The sequence below is a fragment of the Engraulis encrasicolus genome, chromosome 21 (genome assembly GCF_034702125.1).
Source record: "Engraulis encrasicolus isolate BLACKSEA-1 chromosome 21, IST_EnEncr_1.0, whole genome shotgun sequence".
Lineage (NCBI taxonomy): Eukaryota > Metazoa > Chordata > Actinopteri > Clupeiformes > Engraulidae > Engraulis > Engraulis encrasicolus.
This window is the reverse complement of record NC_085877.1, coordinates 31,741,211-31,757,575: the sequence shown is the minus strand read 5'-3', so window position 1 is coordinate 31,757,575 and position 16,365 is coordinate 31,741,211. Positions and strand designations below refer to the sequence as shown.

General features: G+C 45.1%; 2 protein-coding genes across 2 annotated transcripts in view; both read left to right on the top strand.

Annotated features, from left to right (window-relative positions):
- LOC134437140 (phosphatidylcholine:ceramide cholinephosphotransferase 2-like) overlaps positions 1–4,131 on the top strand; it is a 21,327-nt gene extending 17,196 nt beyond the window's left edge. Inside the window, exons 5-6 of the mRNA XM_063186603.1 lie at positions 502–668; positions 2,126–4,131. Of these exons, the coding sequence (XP_063042673.1) occupies positions 502–668; positions 2,126–2,317 (359 nt within the window). The 3' untranslated portion in view covers positions 2,318–4,131. The remainder of the gene's footprint in view (positions 1–501; positions 669–2,125) is intronic.
- A 2,330-nt stretch (positions 4,132–6,461) lies between these two features.
- LOC134437832 (calcium uniporter protein, mitochondrial-like) lies at positions 6,462–15,407 on the top strand. The gene is made up of 8 exons (XM_063187381.1): positions 6,462–6,601; positions 7,271–7,346; positions 8,730–8,900; positions 9,178–9,282; positions 9,863–10,023; positions 11,867–12,070; positions 14,152–14,307; positions 14,536–15,407. The coding sequence occupies exons 1-8, from the start codon at positions 6,524–6,526 to the stop codon at positions 14,605–14,607; spliced, it is 1,023 nt and encodes a 340-aa protein (XP_063043451.1). The 5' UTR covers positions 6,462–6,523; the 3' UTR covers positions 14,608–15,407.
- The last annotated feature ends 958 nt before the right edge of the window (positions 15,408–16,365 follow it).

The following is a 16,365-nucleotide window of genomic DNA, read 5'->3' as shown; positions in this document are numbered from 1 at the left end:
TTCACTGTCTCTTTGCTAGAATAACAAATGTTTTCCGAAATCACTTGAGCAATAGCAACGTCAATGCTAATGACTAATATAGAAGTTAAATTGCAGTGACATTGTTATTGTAATATAATGACAACAATATTGATTTTGTTAAAAGGATATTGTTGAGCTTACATTGTTATGCATATGATGCAAATGGTTTGTGATTTGTGATGTCATAATCAATAGACTACCTGCTGAATCTGTGGTGGTACCTGGTTGCTAAAACACAGTGTCTTGTGTTGTTTGTGATGTCATACTAATAGTCACCAGCTGGTATGGTGGTTGCTGAGCACTGTGCCTGTGATGGGTTGTTTTGTGGTGTCATCATAATAGATGTGTGACGTCATAATCCTAGAATTCCCACGGAACATGTGGCATAAGCAACTGGTCTGCTGGTTGCTTAGTGTGGTACTGTGATGTGATGCTGTTCTTTGTGATGTCATAATAATAGATTTGTTTATGTCATAATAGATTCTCCACGGAACCTGTGGTGGTACCATCTGATCTGCTGGTTGCTAAGCGTGGTGGGCGCGGTCTGCATCCTATTGGCTCATGACCATTACAGCATCGACGTGGTGGTGGCCTACTTCATCACCACCAGGATATTCTACTGGTACCACACCATGGCCAACAACCAGGTATGTGAATACGCACGCACGCACGCGCACACGCACTATGCACAGACACACGGTCTACTTGACACCTGAATTTCTCCCAGGGGATCAATAAAGTTACTCTACTCTACTCTCTACACACACACACCCTGGACAACCATACAGTATGTGGACCACTTCCGTGGACAAGTATGCACACACTAAAACACATATTTACATGTTGACTTGCTGTCATGCTTAAATACATATACACACACACACACACACACGCACAGATATAGTCACACAGTTTTGGTATACTGAAATCACCGCCAAAATCGAACTGCTTTCTCTAAACAAATACACAGGCACACCCAAATAAGCACATTCTGACACACACACACACACACACACAGACACACACACACACACACACACACACACACACACACACACACACACACACACACACACACACACACACACACACACACACACACAGGCGCACACAGGCACTCCCATGCGGATATAGACACCGTTTTGGTGTTCCTTAATCACCGCCAAATTCAGACGGTCTTCTCTTAACTAAACAAATATGCAGACACACCCAAAGGTCCATGCTTACATTGACACACACACACACACACACACACACACACACACCCACACACACGCGCGCATACAATAATAATGCTTGAGTCATACGTCTGACGTTGCGGTCAGAGTAGTTTTTGTACAGGAGTTACTGTGGCCTTCTCATGGGATTATTATGAGTTCACGCCACTCCCTCATACGGCTCCAGGACCTTATTGCAGAGGATCATGACGGTACAGTGGCAGCCTGCCATAATTCAAATATCGTCACTGTCTGGAAGAAAACTCCACTTTCTATTATTTTTGACATTATTTATTCAAAAACACAATTTGACTAAATAAATAAGCACTGCATCATTGAAATTGGGTTTTAAATTGGCTGATTTGTAAAAAAAAAAAAAAATCATAAAAACCGATTACTGTGGTGTTACTGCCTGTAACCAGGGTCTTTGAAGCATGATCTGCTTTTTGCCATGTGTACGTATATACTACAGAAGGTTAGGGCCAATAAAAAGTCATTAAATGTGCTTTATGTGTAGACTACTGTATATTAAGTTGCACTTCTTCTTATATCCATTGGGGGGCAGGCTGCAGTCTCTCCACAGCTACCTGAGCCACACAGCCTGGTTCAGAAAATAGTTATTTGCTTTGATAGTTTCTATCGTCCTTTTTTGTGTCATTGTGAGGCTCTCTCCGCACAGCTGCCTGAGCACCTTGTGGTCACCCCCACTTGCAACAATCTACGTTTTATTTCATCTTCTGTTTTGTCTTGTTTCTGTCTATTGTCGTTTTAAACTGCTAAACTAACGTCTACTGTTATCTCTCCACAATCTACTTTCAACTGCTATTTTTGTCTTTTGTCATCGTTTTAACTAATGTCGACCGTTATCTCTCATTTTCCCTGTGCAGTCACTGCGAGGCTCTCCGCACAACTACCTGAGCCACTCGTGGTGGACGCCCATCTTCAACTTCCTGGAGCGCAACGTGCGCACCACCGTGCCGTGCACCTTCGCCTGGCCCATCCCCGTCCCCACCTCCTGCTCCTCCGCCACCAACCCCTGCAGGAGGTACTCTATGGTACAGAGCACACGGGAGGAGTGATGAACAGCACTGGAGGGGTGGAAAGATGGAGAGAGAGAGAGCTTAAGAGAGAGAGAGACACACACACACACACACACACACACACCATGCTTCATCTCTTTCATCTGGCGTATTCCCGCCCCCATGTACCGCTCCTCCGCCGCCAACCCCTGCAGAAGATACTCTATGGTACAGAGCACACGGGAGGAGTGATGAACAGCACTGGAGGGGTGGGGAGATGGAGAGAAAGAGAGAGAGACACACACACCATGCTTCACCTCCTTCGCCTGGCCCATCCCCGTCCCCACCTCCTGCTCCTCCGCCACCGACCCCTGCAGAAGATACTCTGTGGTACAGAGCACACGGGAGGAGTGACAGACTGGAGTTGGTGATGGAGAGAAAGAAAGAGAGAGATGTGTACACATACACTTCATCAACCCTTGTTGGGGGTACTCCGTTGTGAGGGAGTGATGCTCTGCACTTGTACAGACAGACAGACAGACAGACAGACAGACACTCACACACACCATACTCCTCATCTAACCCCTGCCGGAGGTCATCTACATCTACATTGCAGAGCACAAGGGGAGAGTAATGGACCGTACTCAGAGACGCACTCTCTCTCGCTCTCTCTGTATCTCCTGCTCTCTCACACACATTCACTCCTTCTCTCCTTCTCTCCTCCTCTCTCTCTCGTTCTCTTGTTCTCTCTCTCTCTCTCTCTCTCTCTCTCTCTCTCTCTCTCTCTCTCTCTCTCTCTCTCTCGAGCGTGTTTACACACACTCGCCCTCAGCCGTTGCACCTTTGTTGGTTCTTATATATTTTTTTTACAAGACTTGACTTTTTTGATTTTGAAGACAAAGGAAGATGTTCGTTTTCTGAGAAGAGTTGTTGGAGGAAGTTTGAAAAAAAAAAGGGAGAAAAGGGTTGACTGGGCTTCCGCAAGCCGTCGTTCAAACACAGACATACAGTAGCTTTAATTATTTGTTGTTATTGTCGAGTGCTTTAGATGTCAAGGATCATACTAGAGCCCAGCTGCAGTGCCTCTGCCTTTGTGGAAGACCCACGTACCTGCTTCTCTGTACACACACAGTGATATACACACACACACACACACACACACACACACACACACACACACACACACACACACACACACACACACACAGGGTCAGTGTCAACTTCAGTTTGGAACTGGAAGGCACAACCGCCCATCATGATGGAACTGTTACCATGGAAACACGATAAGGAACTTGTTTGTTTGTGCCGTAGTCAAGTTCACTGCCAGGCAAAGCAGTGACGACGACGATGATGATGCATGATGATGACCTCTCAGATACAGGGGGGGGGCGGTGCTTTCCGCTATACAAGTTGACCAATGATGACCTCACAGTGGGTGGCCAAGCGTTTCACGTCAAATGGGCTTGTTTGAAAATCGTCTTGTCTGGGAGCTTGTAAAACGATGCTTAACTTTGGAATGGTGATGATTTTTGTCGATCTCATCCAAAAACAAAAAGTCAGTGTACCACATGATTTGGCATTGTGTGGTGGTCAAGTGATGTCTCATCCAAAATTGTCACTATGTCAAAGCGGAGCTGGCCACTACCCAGACTGATGATTTTCAGCAAGCCAAATGTGTGCAAAAGCACATGCCTGTTGAACTGAATGAAGTTGTTTTTCCTGAATGAAGAAAGTTAATGTTTGTTTGTTTGTGTTTTTGTACTATACTGTTTCATTTTGACTGATGTTTTTTTTGTATATGATGTCACAATTCTGTTGAAAGTAACATTAATTGATTCACGTTTGCCTTAATTATTAAAGTATTATTTTCTACATAAAGTTATGCCCACCCTGTCATTCATCCATGGTGTTTGTCCTGTCTAACCTCTCGGAGAAGTCTGAAAAACATAATGGTATGGTTTTCAAGGTAATGAATTACCTTCAAGTCGGCTGATGCTATCAGTGAACAGTTGAACAGTGACTTTCCTTTTGTGGAGAGCTGTCAGAAATTGCCATTTGTAACTTTTGGCTGACGGCCTGAAAAGGTGGTCGCTAAAATATTCTTCAGACCAAAAAGAGGCCCTAGCAGGAAAAAAAGTTTCTGAACCACTGCTTTAGACCAAACATATATTACATAATCATGCTTATAGTGTAAGTCTGGAACTGTTCTAGTCATATTACCTTGAACTGTCAGGAGATTCCCAAAAGTTGAACATAAACAGTGCAGAAAAAGTTCTGTAGCTCTTGCCAAAGCCTGTAGTCTTGCTTACAGCATTTAAGTGCTCCCTTGGTTAACTTAATTAAACAGGTTCAGGGGTGTGGGATGCTGCCCAGCGGTGACATGACTTCGCTGCCATTTTGGAGGGCGGGACAGGAATTTTAATTCTTCATTTTACAACTAAAATTGGGAATTGAGTCAACGTTCGTTCAGCGACTGCAGATTTAGTGCTTTTCAACTTCATGTGTTCTGATAATTCATTTAAAACTTCCAAAATAATTGAGGTTTTATGTCAACAGGAGAACCAACAGGTGGCAGCATTAAATGGCAGTGATGCTGATGAATATGATGTTTTTTGTTTTTTTTTTACATAATACTGAACTGAAAAAAAAAACACTTAGGAACACACTAAGAACAAGAGAGACATTTAGTTGCAAGACAAGGGAGTTGTTACGATTCAGTACATTTCCAGTCTATACACAGTTTTAACAACATGTACTAGAAAAGAAGCTTCTTTTTGGGTTTGTAGTACGGCGCTGGGCCACAACTTTCGTGAGTTTCCTTGGCCAATGCCCACTGTTTCACTTTAAAGGTGCTCTGTGTAATATTTTCAGCAGTTTCTCTCCAGAGTTCATGCCCCTAGGATACAGGTTGCAATAAACCCCCTCCCCCCACAGGGGAAAAAACATGACAAACAAAATAACATAAACAGAGTCATAATTCTGAACTATGATTAAAATCTGCCAACTATAGAGAGGAAAATTAACAAGAGATGAATAAGCAATTCAGCAAAATTGTTTTACCACCTTTGATCAATCAGGGGGCCTCTGGCCGGTGGGGCCCCTGCTGCAGCCATATCTAGCCTGTGCGTTGATTTGGCCCTGGCAATACCTACTCTGGCCACCAGCTTACACTTTAATTACTGGTAAGTAGGAAATGCAGGTGTGCCAACAGAAAAATAGGGCTCACTGACAGAAAGACACAGATACAGAACTGAGGCCACAGGTGTGGTTAATAGTTGTGACAGTAGTATAGGTAGGGTTGATGATGGTGATGGGTTGCTGTGACTTGGGCACTTGACAAGAATGAGCGCCTCAAAGGCTGGCCAGCCACACACACAAACACACACACACACACACATGTGACGGAGGTCATCTTGCACCTGTTCACCCCCCTCGGGGATCGAACGCGCGACCTCGTCAACTACAACGGTTCGGCAATGGGAGACACAGTACGATACCGCTGGGCCAAGAGACTAGTCTCTCGGCCCAACGGCACGAGACTGTATGAGGCTATCGGAGGGAGGTTTACCAACGTTCTACGCCAACTCTGTGCTAGTTAGCCTCCGTTACACACACACACCATGTCTCAATCACTGCCTTATAGTGCAAAGCCATACAATATATTTTAAAAAGAGACCAAGACCAAGGCATCCCTGACACTCCCTTAGAATAAGCCCTCCAAGGTATCACACTGTATACTAGGGTACCATTCATATTTTGTTCATGTATCCAGTAAACCAGCCATTCCCTAGGGAGGAATTCAGAAGATAAAATCAAACAAGGCCAATAAAGGTCAAGTTCATCAGTGCCACGCGAAGTAGCAGTAGAAACAAGTTAACCAAAACCAGGAACAAAGTCAAACCCAAATGCTTTCTTAAATAAAACAATTATGCTGAATCGAAACACCGAAGACACTGTGAAGCTAGGATACTGCTGAGAATGTGGATTTATCCTGGCAAATGTTTCGTGTAATGGTTCACTTTAAGTAAGGAGACGGACCAACTTTTTTTTACCAGGCGCTCATGTGCTCATTTGCAAGAATGTAAGAGGAAGAGATTTTAATGAGTGACAGCATTTTCCTCCAATGAAATAGCTGACCGCACCAGGGCATGGGCGGGATGAGGTCGATGTCAACAAACCGGCTGGGATGTCGAAAAATCTTTCTTCTCTTTGAAAGCTTTTGTACTTCTGGCGGATATACTGTTGCCGATTGCTGACGGCTGAAAAATGGCTTCACTGGGGCGCGTCCTCACACTTCGATTCGGCGGTGTCAACTACAGTCGGACCATCCGTCCACTTTTATCAGTAAGTAGCCGAGATAAAAAAGTAGATTAGATAAAGATAACAACACGGAACTTCATATCTGCATGCAGATAGCCTATACGCTTCTTGGCGTCCGCATATCATATTCATACTGTGCGCTTTGCAGGTTGCGTTTTCTTGTAGCCTACGCTTTTTGCATGCATTAAATGTTTGCGATTTGAAGTTACTGAAGTCTGACTTATTAGGACTATCCTCAGAGAGAGAGAGAGAGAGAGAGAGAGAGAGAGAGAGAGAGAGAGAGAGAGAGAGAGAGAGAGAGGTACAGTTGAAGTAGCAAAGACAGCATGCGATGGAATGTTCCGTGGTATCTGTTCAGACAGGTCGAAGGAAATCGCTCTGCCAACCTAGCCTTGACTCACCTCTTCTTTGGAAAAATGCTACCGGATGTTGTCGTTCTAATCCTAAAGCAAACGTTGCCTGCTCTGCCCCTTGCCATTATGTACTACTTGTTTGAAGAACAAACAGTCATGAAAGAGGAAAATGCCATGAGTATTTTTATGGAGAGACTCATGCTTTTTCTTGAGCAAGTAGGCCTATTGCGTTTTGGTTTACTGATGTCAGTTAAGTCTCTCTCTCTCTCTCTCTCTCTCTCTCTCTCTCTCTCTCTCTCTCTCTCTCTCTCTCTCTCTCTCTCTCTCTCTCTCTGCCTAGGTAAGACTGAGGACGCCTGCCCTTCTGCCCACTGTGTTGTGCAGTTCTCTCCCAGATCCCCCTCCACCTCCTCCAGGTGAGCAGTGTGTGTGTGTGTGTATGGACAGTACACAGGGGCCCAGGACAACACACACGCACACGCACACGCACACGCACACGCACACGCACACGCACACGCACACGCACACGCACACAGGAGCAAATGCCCTGCCTGCCCGACCTGCAGTAGCCTAAACCCTGGAGGGCTTATTCTAAGGGAGTGTCAGGGATGCCTTTGTCTTGGTCTCTTTTTAAAATATATTTTATGGCTTTGCACTACTGATAAGACCATGAAGTAGACTGTGTCTGTGTAAAGTGTGTAGTGTGTGTGGTCCTAAGCGTATTTGGTCACACTTGTCACGGCATGGCTCCCTTTCTTGTTTGTTGAACTTGAAGTTAATAGAGGGTCAGTATCTCTATGGTTGCCCCATACTCCAGATGATAGAATGTGCATGTTGAAACGTATTTAGTGACAGACGCAGTTGTGTTATGGCCGTTCTTTACTCCAGCTGTTGGTGTGTGTGTGTGTGTGTGTGTGTGTGTGTGTGTGTGTGTGTGTGTGTGTGTGTGTGTGTGTGTGTGTGTGTGTGTGTGTGTGTGTGTGTGTGTGTGTGTGTGTGTCTCTGTGTGTGTGTGCGCACATGTATTTGTGTTTGTGTGTGTGTGTGTGTGTGTGTGTGTGTGTGTGTGTGTGTATGTGTGTGTGTGCTTCCCGTAGCCTATTGCTATGGGCGCCCCATATTGCAGCTGATGTTCATGCATGTGTATTGATGTGTGTGTGTGTGTTCGTGTGTGTGTGTTCATATTGATGTGTGTGTGTGTTTGTGTGTGTGTATGTACATATTGTGTGTGTGTGTGTGTGTGTGTGTGTGTGTGTGTGTGTGTGTGTGTGTATGTACATATTGTGTGTGTGTGTGTGTGTGTTCACGCTTGTGTAGTGATGTGTGCATTCATGTGCTGTGTGTGTGTGTGTGTGTGTGTGTGTGTGTGTGTGTGTGTGTGTGTGTGTGTGTGTGTGTGTGTGTGTGTGTGTGTGTGTGTGTGTGTGTGTGTGTGTGTGTGTGTGTTCACGCTTGTGTATTGATGTGTGCATTCATGTGCGGTGTCTGTGTGTGTGTGTGTGTGTGTGTTTGTGTGGTCACGCTTGTGTATTGATGTGTATTGATGTGTGTGTTTTGTGTGTGTGCGTGTTCCAGAGTCCAGCTCATGTTGCCGTCTCGTGGAGAGGCATGTCGGTTCCCCCTCAAGGCGTGTGTGTGTGCGTGTGTGCGTATGCGTGTGTGCGTGCGTGCGTGCGTGCGTGCGTGTGTGCGTATGCGTGTGTGCGTGCGTGCGTGCGTGCGTGCGTGCGTGCGTGCAATCACGTGTGCATATTTATGTGTTAATGTGTTTTTTGGTGTGTGTGTGTGTTTTTATGTAGTAATTGAGGTTCAGCATCGTTATGGGCGGCCCGTGCTCCAGCTCATGCTGCCGTCTCGTGGAGAGGCGTGTCGATTCCCCCTCAGACCCATGGTCATGACCGTGGCTGACTTCCTGTCAGACATAGAGAAGGAGGACTCCGGAGTCACGCACACCGCACTACTCACATCAGGTAATGATACGAGAGAGAGAGCGAGAGAGAGAAAAGGATAGGAAAAAAGAACGACAGATCATCTTAAAGAAGCCCTCAGCAGTTTACATTGTCTCATTTGTATGTCTCCCTCTCCCTGTGTGTGTTTACTGTATGTGTGTGCACATGCTGGTGTGTGTGTGTGTGTGTGTGTGTGTGTGTGTGTGTGTGTGTGTGTGTGTGTGTGTGTGTGTGTGTGTGTGTGTGTGTGTGTGTGTGTGTGTGTGTGTGTGTGTGTGTGTGTGTGTGTGTATATCAGATGGAGAGAAGGTGTCCTCCTGTACGCTGATGGACTCTGTCCTGGGCCAAAACTTCCAGCTGGTCATCAATGACACCACGTACAGCGTAATCTCCGGACCCAGCGGTAGGCTAACTCACCTGCATGTGTGCTTGTGTGTGTGTGTGTCGACACTGTTGATTGTGCACATGTATGTGTGTGTACTGTGTATGTACTGTGTGTGTGTGTGTGTGTGTGTGTGTGTGTGTGTGTGTGTGTGTGTGTGTGTGTGTGTGTGTGTGTGTGTGTGTGTGTGTGTGTGTGTGTGTGTGTGTGTGTGTGTGTGTGTGTGTGTGTGTGTGTGTGTGTTAGGTGGGTGTCCGATATACTGTGTATGTACTAGTGTGTATGTGTGTGAGTGTGTGTGCGTTATTGTACATACCTGACTAGTATGGTGAATGTAAAGCAAGTGGTGTGTGTGTGTGTGTGTGTGTGTGTGTGTGTGTGTGTGTGTGTTAGGTGGGTGTCCGATATACTGTGTATGTACTAGTGTGCATGTGTGTGAGTGTGTGTGCGTTATTGTACATACTTGACTGGTATGGTGAATGTAAAGCAAGTGGTGTGTGCGTGTGTGTGTGTGTGTGTGTGTGTGTGTGTGTGTGTGTGTGTGTGTGTGTGTGTGTGTGTGTGTGTGTGTGTGTGTGTGTGTGTTTAATATGTTCTGTAGATGAGCTGTGCCATGAGCACCTGACGGGTCTGGAGGACGTGAAGCAGGTGGTCCAGATGCTCTACTGCGCCCTGCACCTGCCCGACCACCAGAGGCTCAAGGAGAGACAGCTGCTGGAGAGACTGGACACACTCTCACAACAGCTGCAGCCAATGGAGAAGGTACTGTAGGGGTGCCTTCCAATATGCAGACTTCAGTCGTCCACTTGTGATTGTGGCCTCGCATATTCTGCTGACGCCCCGCCACCGTGGAGAAAACATCAAGTTTCCCTGCTGTCATCCTAACCACAACAATTTTTGGGGGAATGTTCTTCATTCGCCTACCCGATTGCAAATGAGGAAAAAACAATAGAATTGTGCTTTTGCAAGATATTGAATTGAATTTCTGCCGTCTGTGACGTCATCATGAGGTCACAAGCAGGCAAGTGAGCAAGGGAGGACGGAAGTCAGCATATTGGAATTCACACTAGGAGAGAGAGAGAGAGAGAGAGAGAGAGAGAGAGAGAGAGAGAGAGAGAGAGAGAGAGAGAGAGAAGAGAGAGAGAGAGAGAGAGAGAGAGAGAGAGAGAGAGAGAGAGAGAGAGAGAGAGAGAGAGAGAGAGAGAGAGAGAGAGAGAGAGAGAGAGAGAGAGAGAGAGAGACAGAGAGAGACAGAGCGCGCACTGGAGAGACTATTTTCACTAAAACCGCAGTTACTCGAGAAGGTGTGTTTGTGTGTGTCCGTGTGTATGTGCCGGTCCATCCGTGTTGACACTCAACAGCTACGGCCTCTGAAGAAAGTGTATGTACGATTGCGATATATTGAGAGACTAGGCACACACACACCCAGAGCTGAGCTCTCTGCAGATCCATATTCACCCAGAATCCTTTGCAACACAACATTCTTCAAATGCTTCCTGGATGACCTCACACTGCAACATCTGGTTATAAACTTTTCCACATGGCTTTCATAGGACACAACTTTTTCAATACTGTACATCTACCATAGTGTGCTAGTTCAAGTCAACCGTGAAGGGTTGGGCTATGATTCTTTACAAAACTTTGACTATCACTGACGACACAGACCCATAAATGTCACTTTCCCCTGTTTTTTTCCCTGTATTTAAACCCTGTCTCTCAACCCTCCTTTCCGGTATTCTCCTTATGCTGTCTATAGTATTCTCCCAAACTCTCATAAATTCCTCTCCCCAAGCAGCATTTCACAAACTGTTTCACAAACACAAACATAAGATTGAACGTTGGATGCACATCAGCTCAACAACCCTATAAGCGCTGAGCAATTTACGATAATGTTCTGACAAGTGATGTTGTAAAAATGATCTTGTCTTATCTAAAGATAGAAATTGAGCAGAAATGGAAGACAGGCATGTGTACGTATTGGCCATTATAGGGCCCATAGTGAGGTGTTACACCCCTGCCTGTTCCCTAGTGTTGATAACCTCTGGGTTTTGGGTATGCGACGCATGCTGCACTTGTGCAACCGTGATGTGTGGGTGTGAACCGCTTGGCTCTCAGAGCAAGATCATGAGTATGTCATTATGCATGCTTGGGCACATTTCTCAATCATTTTTGGACAATGGGATAGTGTGTTGTGTCTCTCTGTATCTCTCTTGCATTCTTGGTCTGTGAGTGTTAGTGTGTCTATACTATGAGAGAGAGGGAAGGAGACTGAAAGAAAGTGAAAGCAAACTTGTATAAGCAATTCGGATGTATACATGGTGTAGGCATTTTTAAAGAATGCATGTCTGCGACAGAGTTTCTGTATGCTTGTGAGGGACAGTTTCCATAATGGCTACAGGTATGTTGGAGAGAATGTCAGCGTGTGAAGTTGTCCCATGTACACACCTACGTAAGTCACCACATGTCTAGCATTTATACTGGCATGAACTTGAGCATTCCAATTGAGTCAACTAAAGTGTCCCTACGTGGTGAGGGTTATGGCCTGGCTCACCTGAGTGTGTGTGCTTCATTATAATGCTGTGTCTTGGTGTGTGTTCTAAAATAGGCTCGTGCACACCTTGAGTTTCGAGCAGAGAAGGATGCCAGGCGTTACGTGTGGGGGGGCCTGGCCTACATGTCCCTGCAGGGAGGCTTCATGGGCTGGCTCACCTGGTGCGTCTTCTCCTGGGACGTCATGGAGCCCGTCACCTACTTTATCACCTACACCTGGAGCATGGGCCTCATGGCCTACTTCATACTCACACAGCAGGTACAGAATACACACACACACACACACACACACACACACACACACACACACACACACACACACACACACACACACACACACACACACACACACACACACACACACACACACACACACACACACACACAGAGCTACATAGACCTGGAGCATGGGCCTGATGGCATACTTCATACTCACACAGCAGGTACAGTATACAGACACATGGATGTGTACAAACACACACACACACACACACACGCATATCACTTCTATCTTTGTCAACAATTTAGCAACAAATGTATTGTAAAAATACCTACTTGCAAGCGTATAGTAAAATTGTCAGGCATTGATTATGACAGGACAGTGTGAGAAGAGACGGGAAATGAGCGGGAGAGCGAGAAACAGAGTTGGGTTACCCAGGCCGGATTGAATCAGGGTCCCCATGGGCATTAACGCCCATATTTCGCGTATAGATGGGTGCCTTCGCACACTGCACCACAGCACCCTGTCCAATGCTTTTAATGACACATTAACAGGCAAACGATGACTCTCTGGACCTCGGTTTGCAAATAATGGCCAGAAATCCCCAAAACGACCTCAAACAAACATCTCAAAATAAACTCCAGAACAAAATCTCAATTATGAATCTCAGAAGGCATGTATGTGACTCCTGGTCTCTGGGATGAAAAGTATTCAAAATGTGAGGGGGGACATTTTTTTTAAGACTAGACGGTGTAGGTTTTCAGACAGACACCTTCAGAGCTGCCTAGCCTTGCTTCAATGTGATGACACAGTGGCCGACTTGTGAAGCAATGCAGCTAAACGACATTGCTGAGTTGACATGTTGTTTATGACCCCCCAACCATTTCCTGATATTAGGCAAGGTCAAGTATGTTCAGTTAAAAGAGAACTCAAGACACCACACTTACACCACAGGGAGATCGTGACATCAACAGGCACAAATGGTGTAATACTAGTTCTCTTTTTGACTGAGAGATTTCTTTAAAAAAAAAAAAAAGGCACTTTTGTGCCTTTATTAATTGATAGGACAGCGGAGTACAGACAGGAAATAGTTGGGGATAGAGAGATGGGTAAAGATCAGTAAACAACCTCCATTCAATCTCAAAATCTCTCAGAATTCTCAGAGTTCTCCGAATTGAACACAGATCCCTGGTGTAATGGTATGGTGCACTAGTTCGCTGGACCACATTGCAAACACTTTGTTCCCATGAGTGTTTGGGACCATGTGATATGGTCGCATCTTTATGACATCTTCAACTACAGTAGATTTGGTCAAGTCAAACACGGTGTCAAACCATCATGCAGCTTTTTCAGCCCAGAATGCATTGGCAACTGTAGTCATCTACAGATGTTTATCGCACACACTAATGTACACCACCATCTTTGTAGGGGCAGAACTCCAAAGAGACTGATGTATGCTGCCATCTTTGTAGGGGCAGAACTCCAATGACACTAATGTACGCTGCCCTCTTTGTAGGGGCAGAACTCCAATGAGCCTAATGTACGCTGCCATATTTGTAGGGGCAGAACTCCAATGAGCCTAATGCACACTGCCACCAAAGAGATTGGATTAATAAACGGGATTCAAAACCCGCCCACCCAATGCAAAAGAGTTTGCTCAAGTTGGGACTCCTAAGGGGGCGTTGTCCGCTCCCTCTTCTATTTTTGAGGTGTTTGCACAAGAAGTGTGCTACTGCCATCTACAGCGCTAAGGGGACTCCATTTATTCTCAACCTCAGGACTCCGAAGGTCTCCTAACCAAAGGTCTCCTAAAGGGGCGTTCACCTGACATAAAGTGGATACCAGAAAAGAACTAGAATGATGTATCTCTGTCTACAAGATCTCTGCTGCCACCCTTATAGGGGCAGAACTCCAATGAGACAAATGTACACCACCATCTCTGTAGGGGCAGAACTCCAATGACACTAATGTACGCTGCCATTTCTAGCGGGCAAAACTACAATGACACTAATGTACGCTGCCATCTTTGTAGGGGCAGAACTCCAATGACACTAATGTACACCACTATCTACGTAGGGGCAAAACTCCAATGACACTAATGTACGCTGCCATCTTTGTAGGGGCAGAACTCCAATGAGCCCGTGTCAGCATCCAATCAGGAGTTCATGTACGCCGACGCTAAAGATCGCCACTATCTCACCAGCCTCTACAAGGCCGCGGCCAGAGAGGGCTTCGACATCAAACACTACAACCAGCTCAAGAAGGAGCTCAGCTCGGTAAAACTCACACGCACACACACATCTGTCTGTCTGTCTGTCTGTCTGTCTGTCTGTCTATCTATCTATCTATCTATCTATCTATCTATCTATCTATCTATCTATCTATCTATCTATCTATCTATCTATCTATCTATCTATCTATCTCTTATTCTGTCTACCATTCATTCTGTCTCTCTGTCTGTCTGTCTGTACCTATTTTCTGAAAAATATGTGTGTGTGTTGTAGGTGGAGTATGACTTGCGGCGACTGAGAAATCCCATCAAGCTCCAGCTACCAGTGGAGCAGGTGCAGGACTGAGACGGACACATACACACTCGCACTTGTATACACACATGCACACACACACACTCCCATGCACATACACACACACGTAAGTGCAGAACTGAGACGGGTACACACATACACACACAGGCCAAATATAATATGGGCAATACGCTCCCACCTCCCCCATTCTCCCTTCCATTGGTTGTAACAAGTCCCTATGCGTCATCAGTTATAATCCAGTGCCACATATTCCAAATGACTTGGTTATACCTGTCCAATTCACCCAGCTGATTGCCTGGTTGAATGAACACCTGGTTGAAATGGACAGGTCAAATCACATCATTTGAAATATGTGGCACTGGATTGTTAGCTAAAGACTCCGTGTTGTGCATCACTGCTTATGCTCCACAAATATGTGCCTTTGATTATAACTGGAGATTATTGATGTCTGTTCTTATTATTTCATTTATGCAATGCCACTATTACATTTTCTTTGTTACTTACAAACTTTAATTTGTTTACTGTTTAGAGTTCTCAAAATGGGGTTGCACCTTCTCACATGGTGCCTGGGAGAGATTACAGAATTTGAAAACTGGAGCACTACTGCCTGTTACAAACCTTTACGTAATGTCATGTCAAATGTTGTGTTTTTTTTGTTTGCTGTTTGTCTATTTGTTACAGTCCTTTGTATGTTTTTTGATACAAGCTCTGTTTATTTTTTACAAGCGCTTTTGTATGTTTTGCTATGAGCTTTATATGTGTTTTCTACCTGACTGTAGAACTTTTCATGATGCAGAAATTATTTAGAAATAAAAAAAAAGCTATTTTGCAATGCTATAAGCCATGGATGTCCAACTTATTTAGGTTCAGGGGCCACCCCATTTGATCTCGGATGGGCTGCCACTGGGATACCATCATATCATATCATATTACTGTTTATATGTATATTATTATTAGTTGTAACCTATTCGTTATGCTTCAGGCTACATGTAGTTTTATCACTGATCAGGAGGATGTAGGATCATCACAGGAATTGGCTGGAGATTTAGGTACTTTTATGACATTCTTAGTCCCTCTTTATCTGTCAGGGGCCAGAATAAACCATCTTGCATGGGCCTTGTGTTTGACACCCCTGCTATAGTAAGCATATGAGACAAAATATGCGGATGCAGACACACACACACGCAAGCTTTACTTATTTTTTTGGTTTATTTTGAGGGCAGTGGTGAGTATAAACACACTAGTTTCTAATCGTAGTATACAACCTTACCACTAGATGGCGAAGTGATGCAAAAACATGCACGTGACACACACACACACACACACACGCCCCCTGACAGTTTTGCCTGGATTGGAAGTGGAACAAAATACAGAGAGGGCCCCCTCTCAATACACAAAATGTTACACTTCTAGACCTCCATCCCCTTTCCTGGGCCAGGGTTAGCTAACTCCTCTGTCAACACACACACACACACACACACACACACACACACACACACACACACACACACACACACACACACACACACACACACACACACACACACACACACACACACACACACACACACACACACACACACACACACACTTTTTTGTGACTTATCTGTTCCATAAACAAATAGTCAAATCAATGCTGAGGTAAGGTGAATGGCCAGGCTCAAGCATTTACTGGAATAGAGCAGAGACTAGATCTATGGTGAATGATTACCCAATGGATTGGAGTGAGACTGATGAGCTTTCATAGTTTTGAATGCCCCATCCACTACCATTTAGTGATTTTCACCAAAA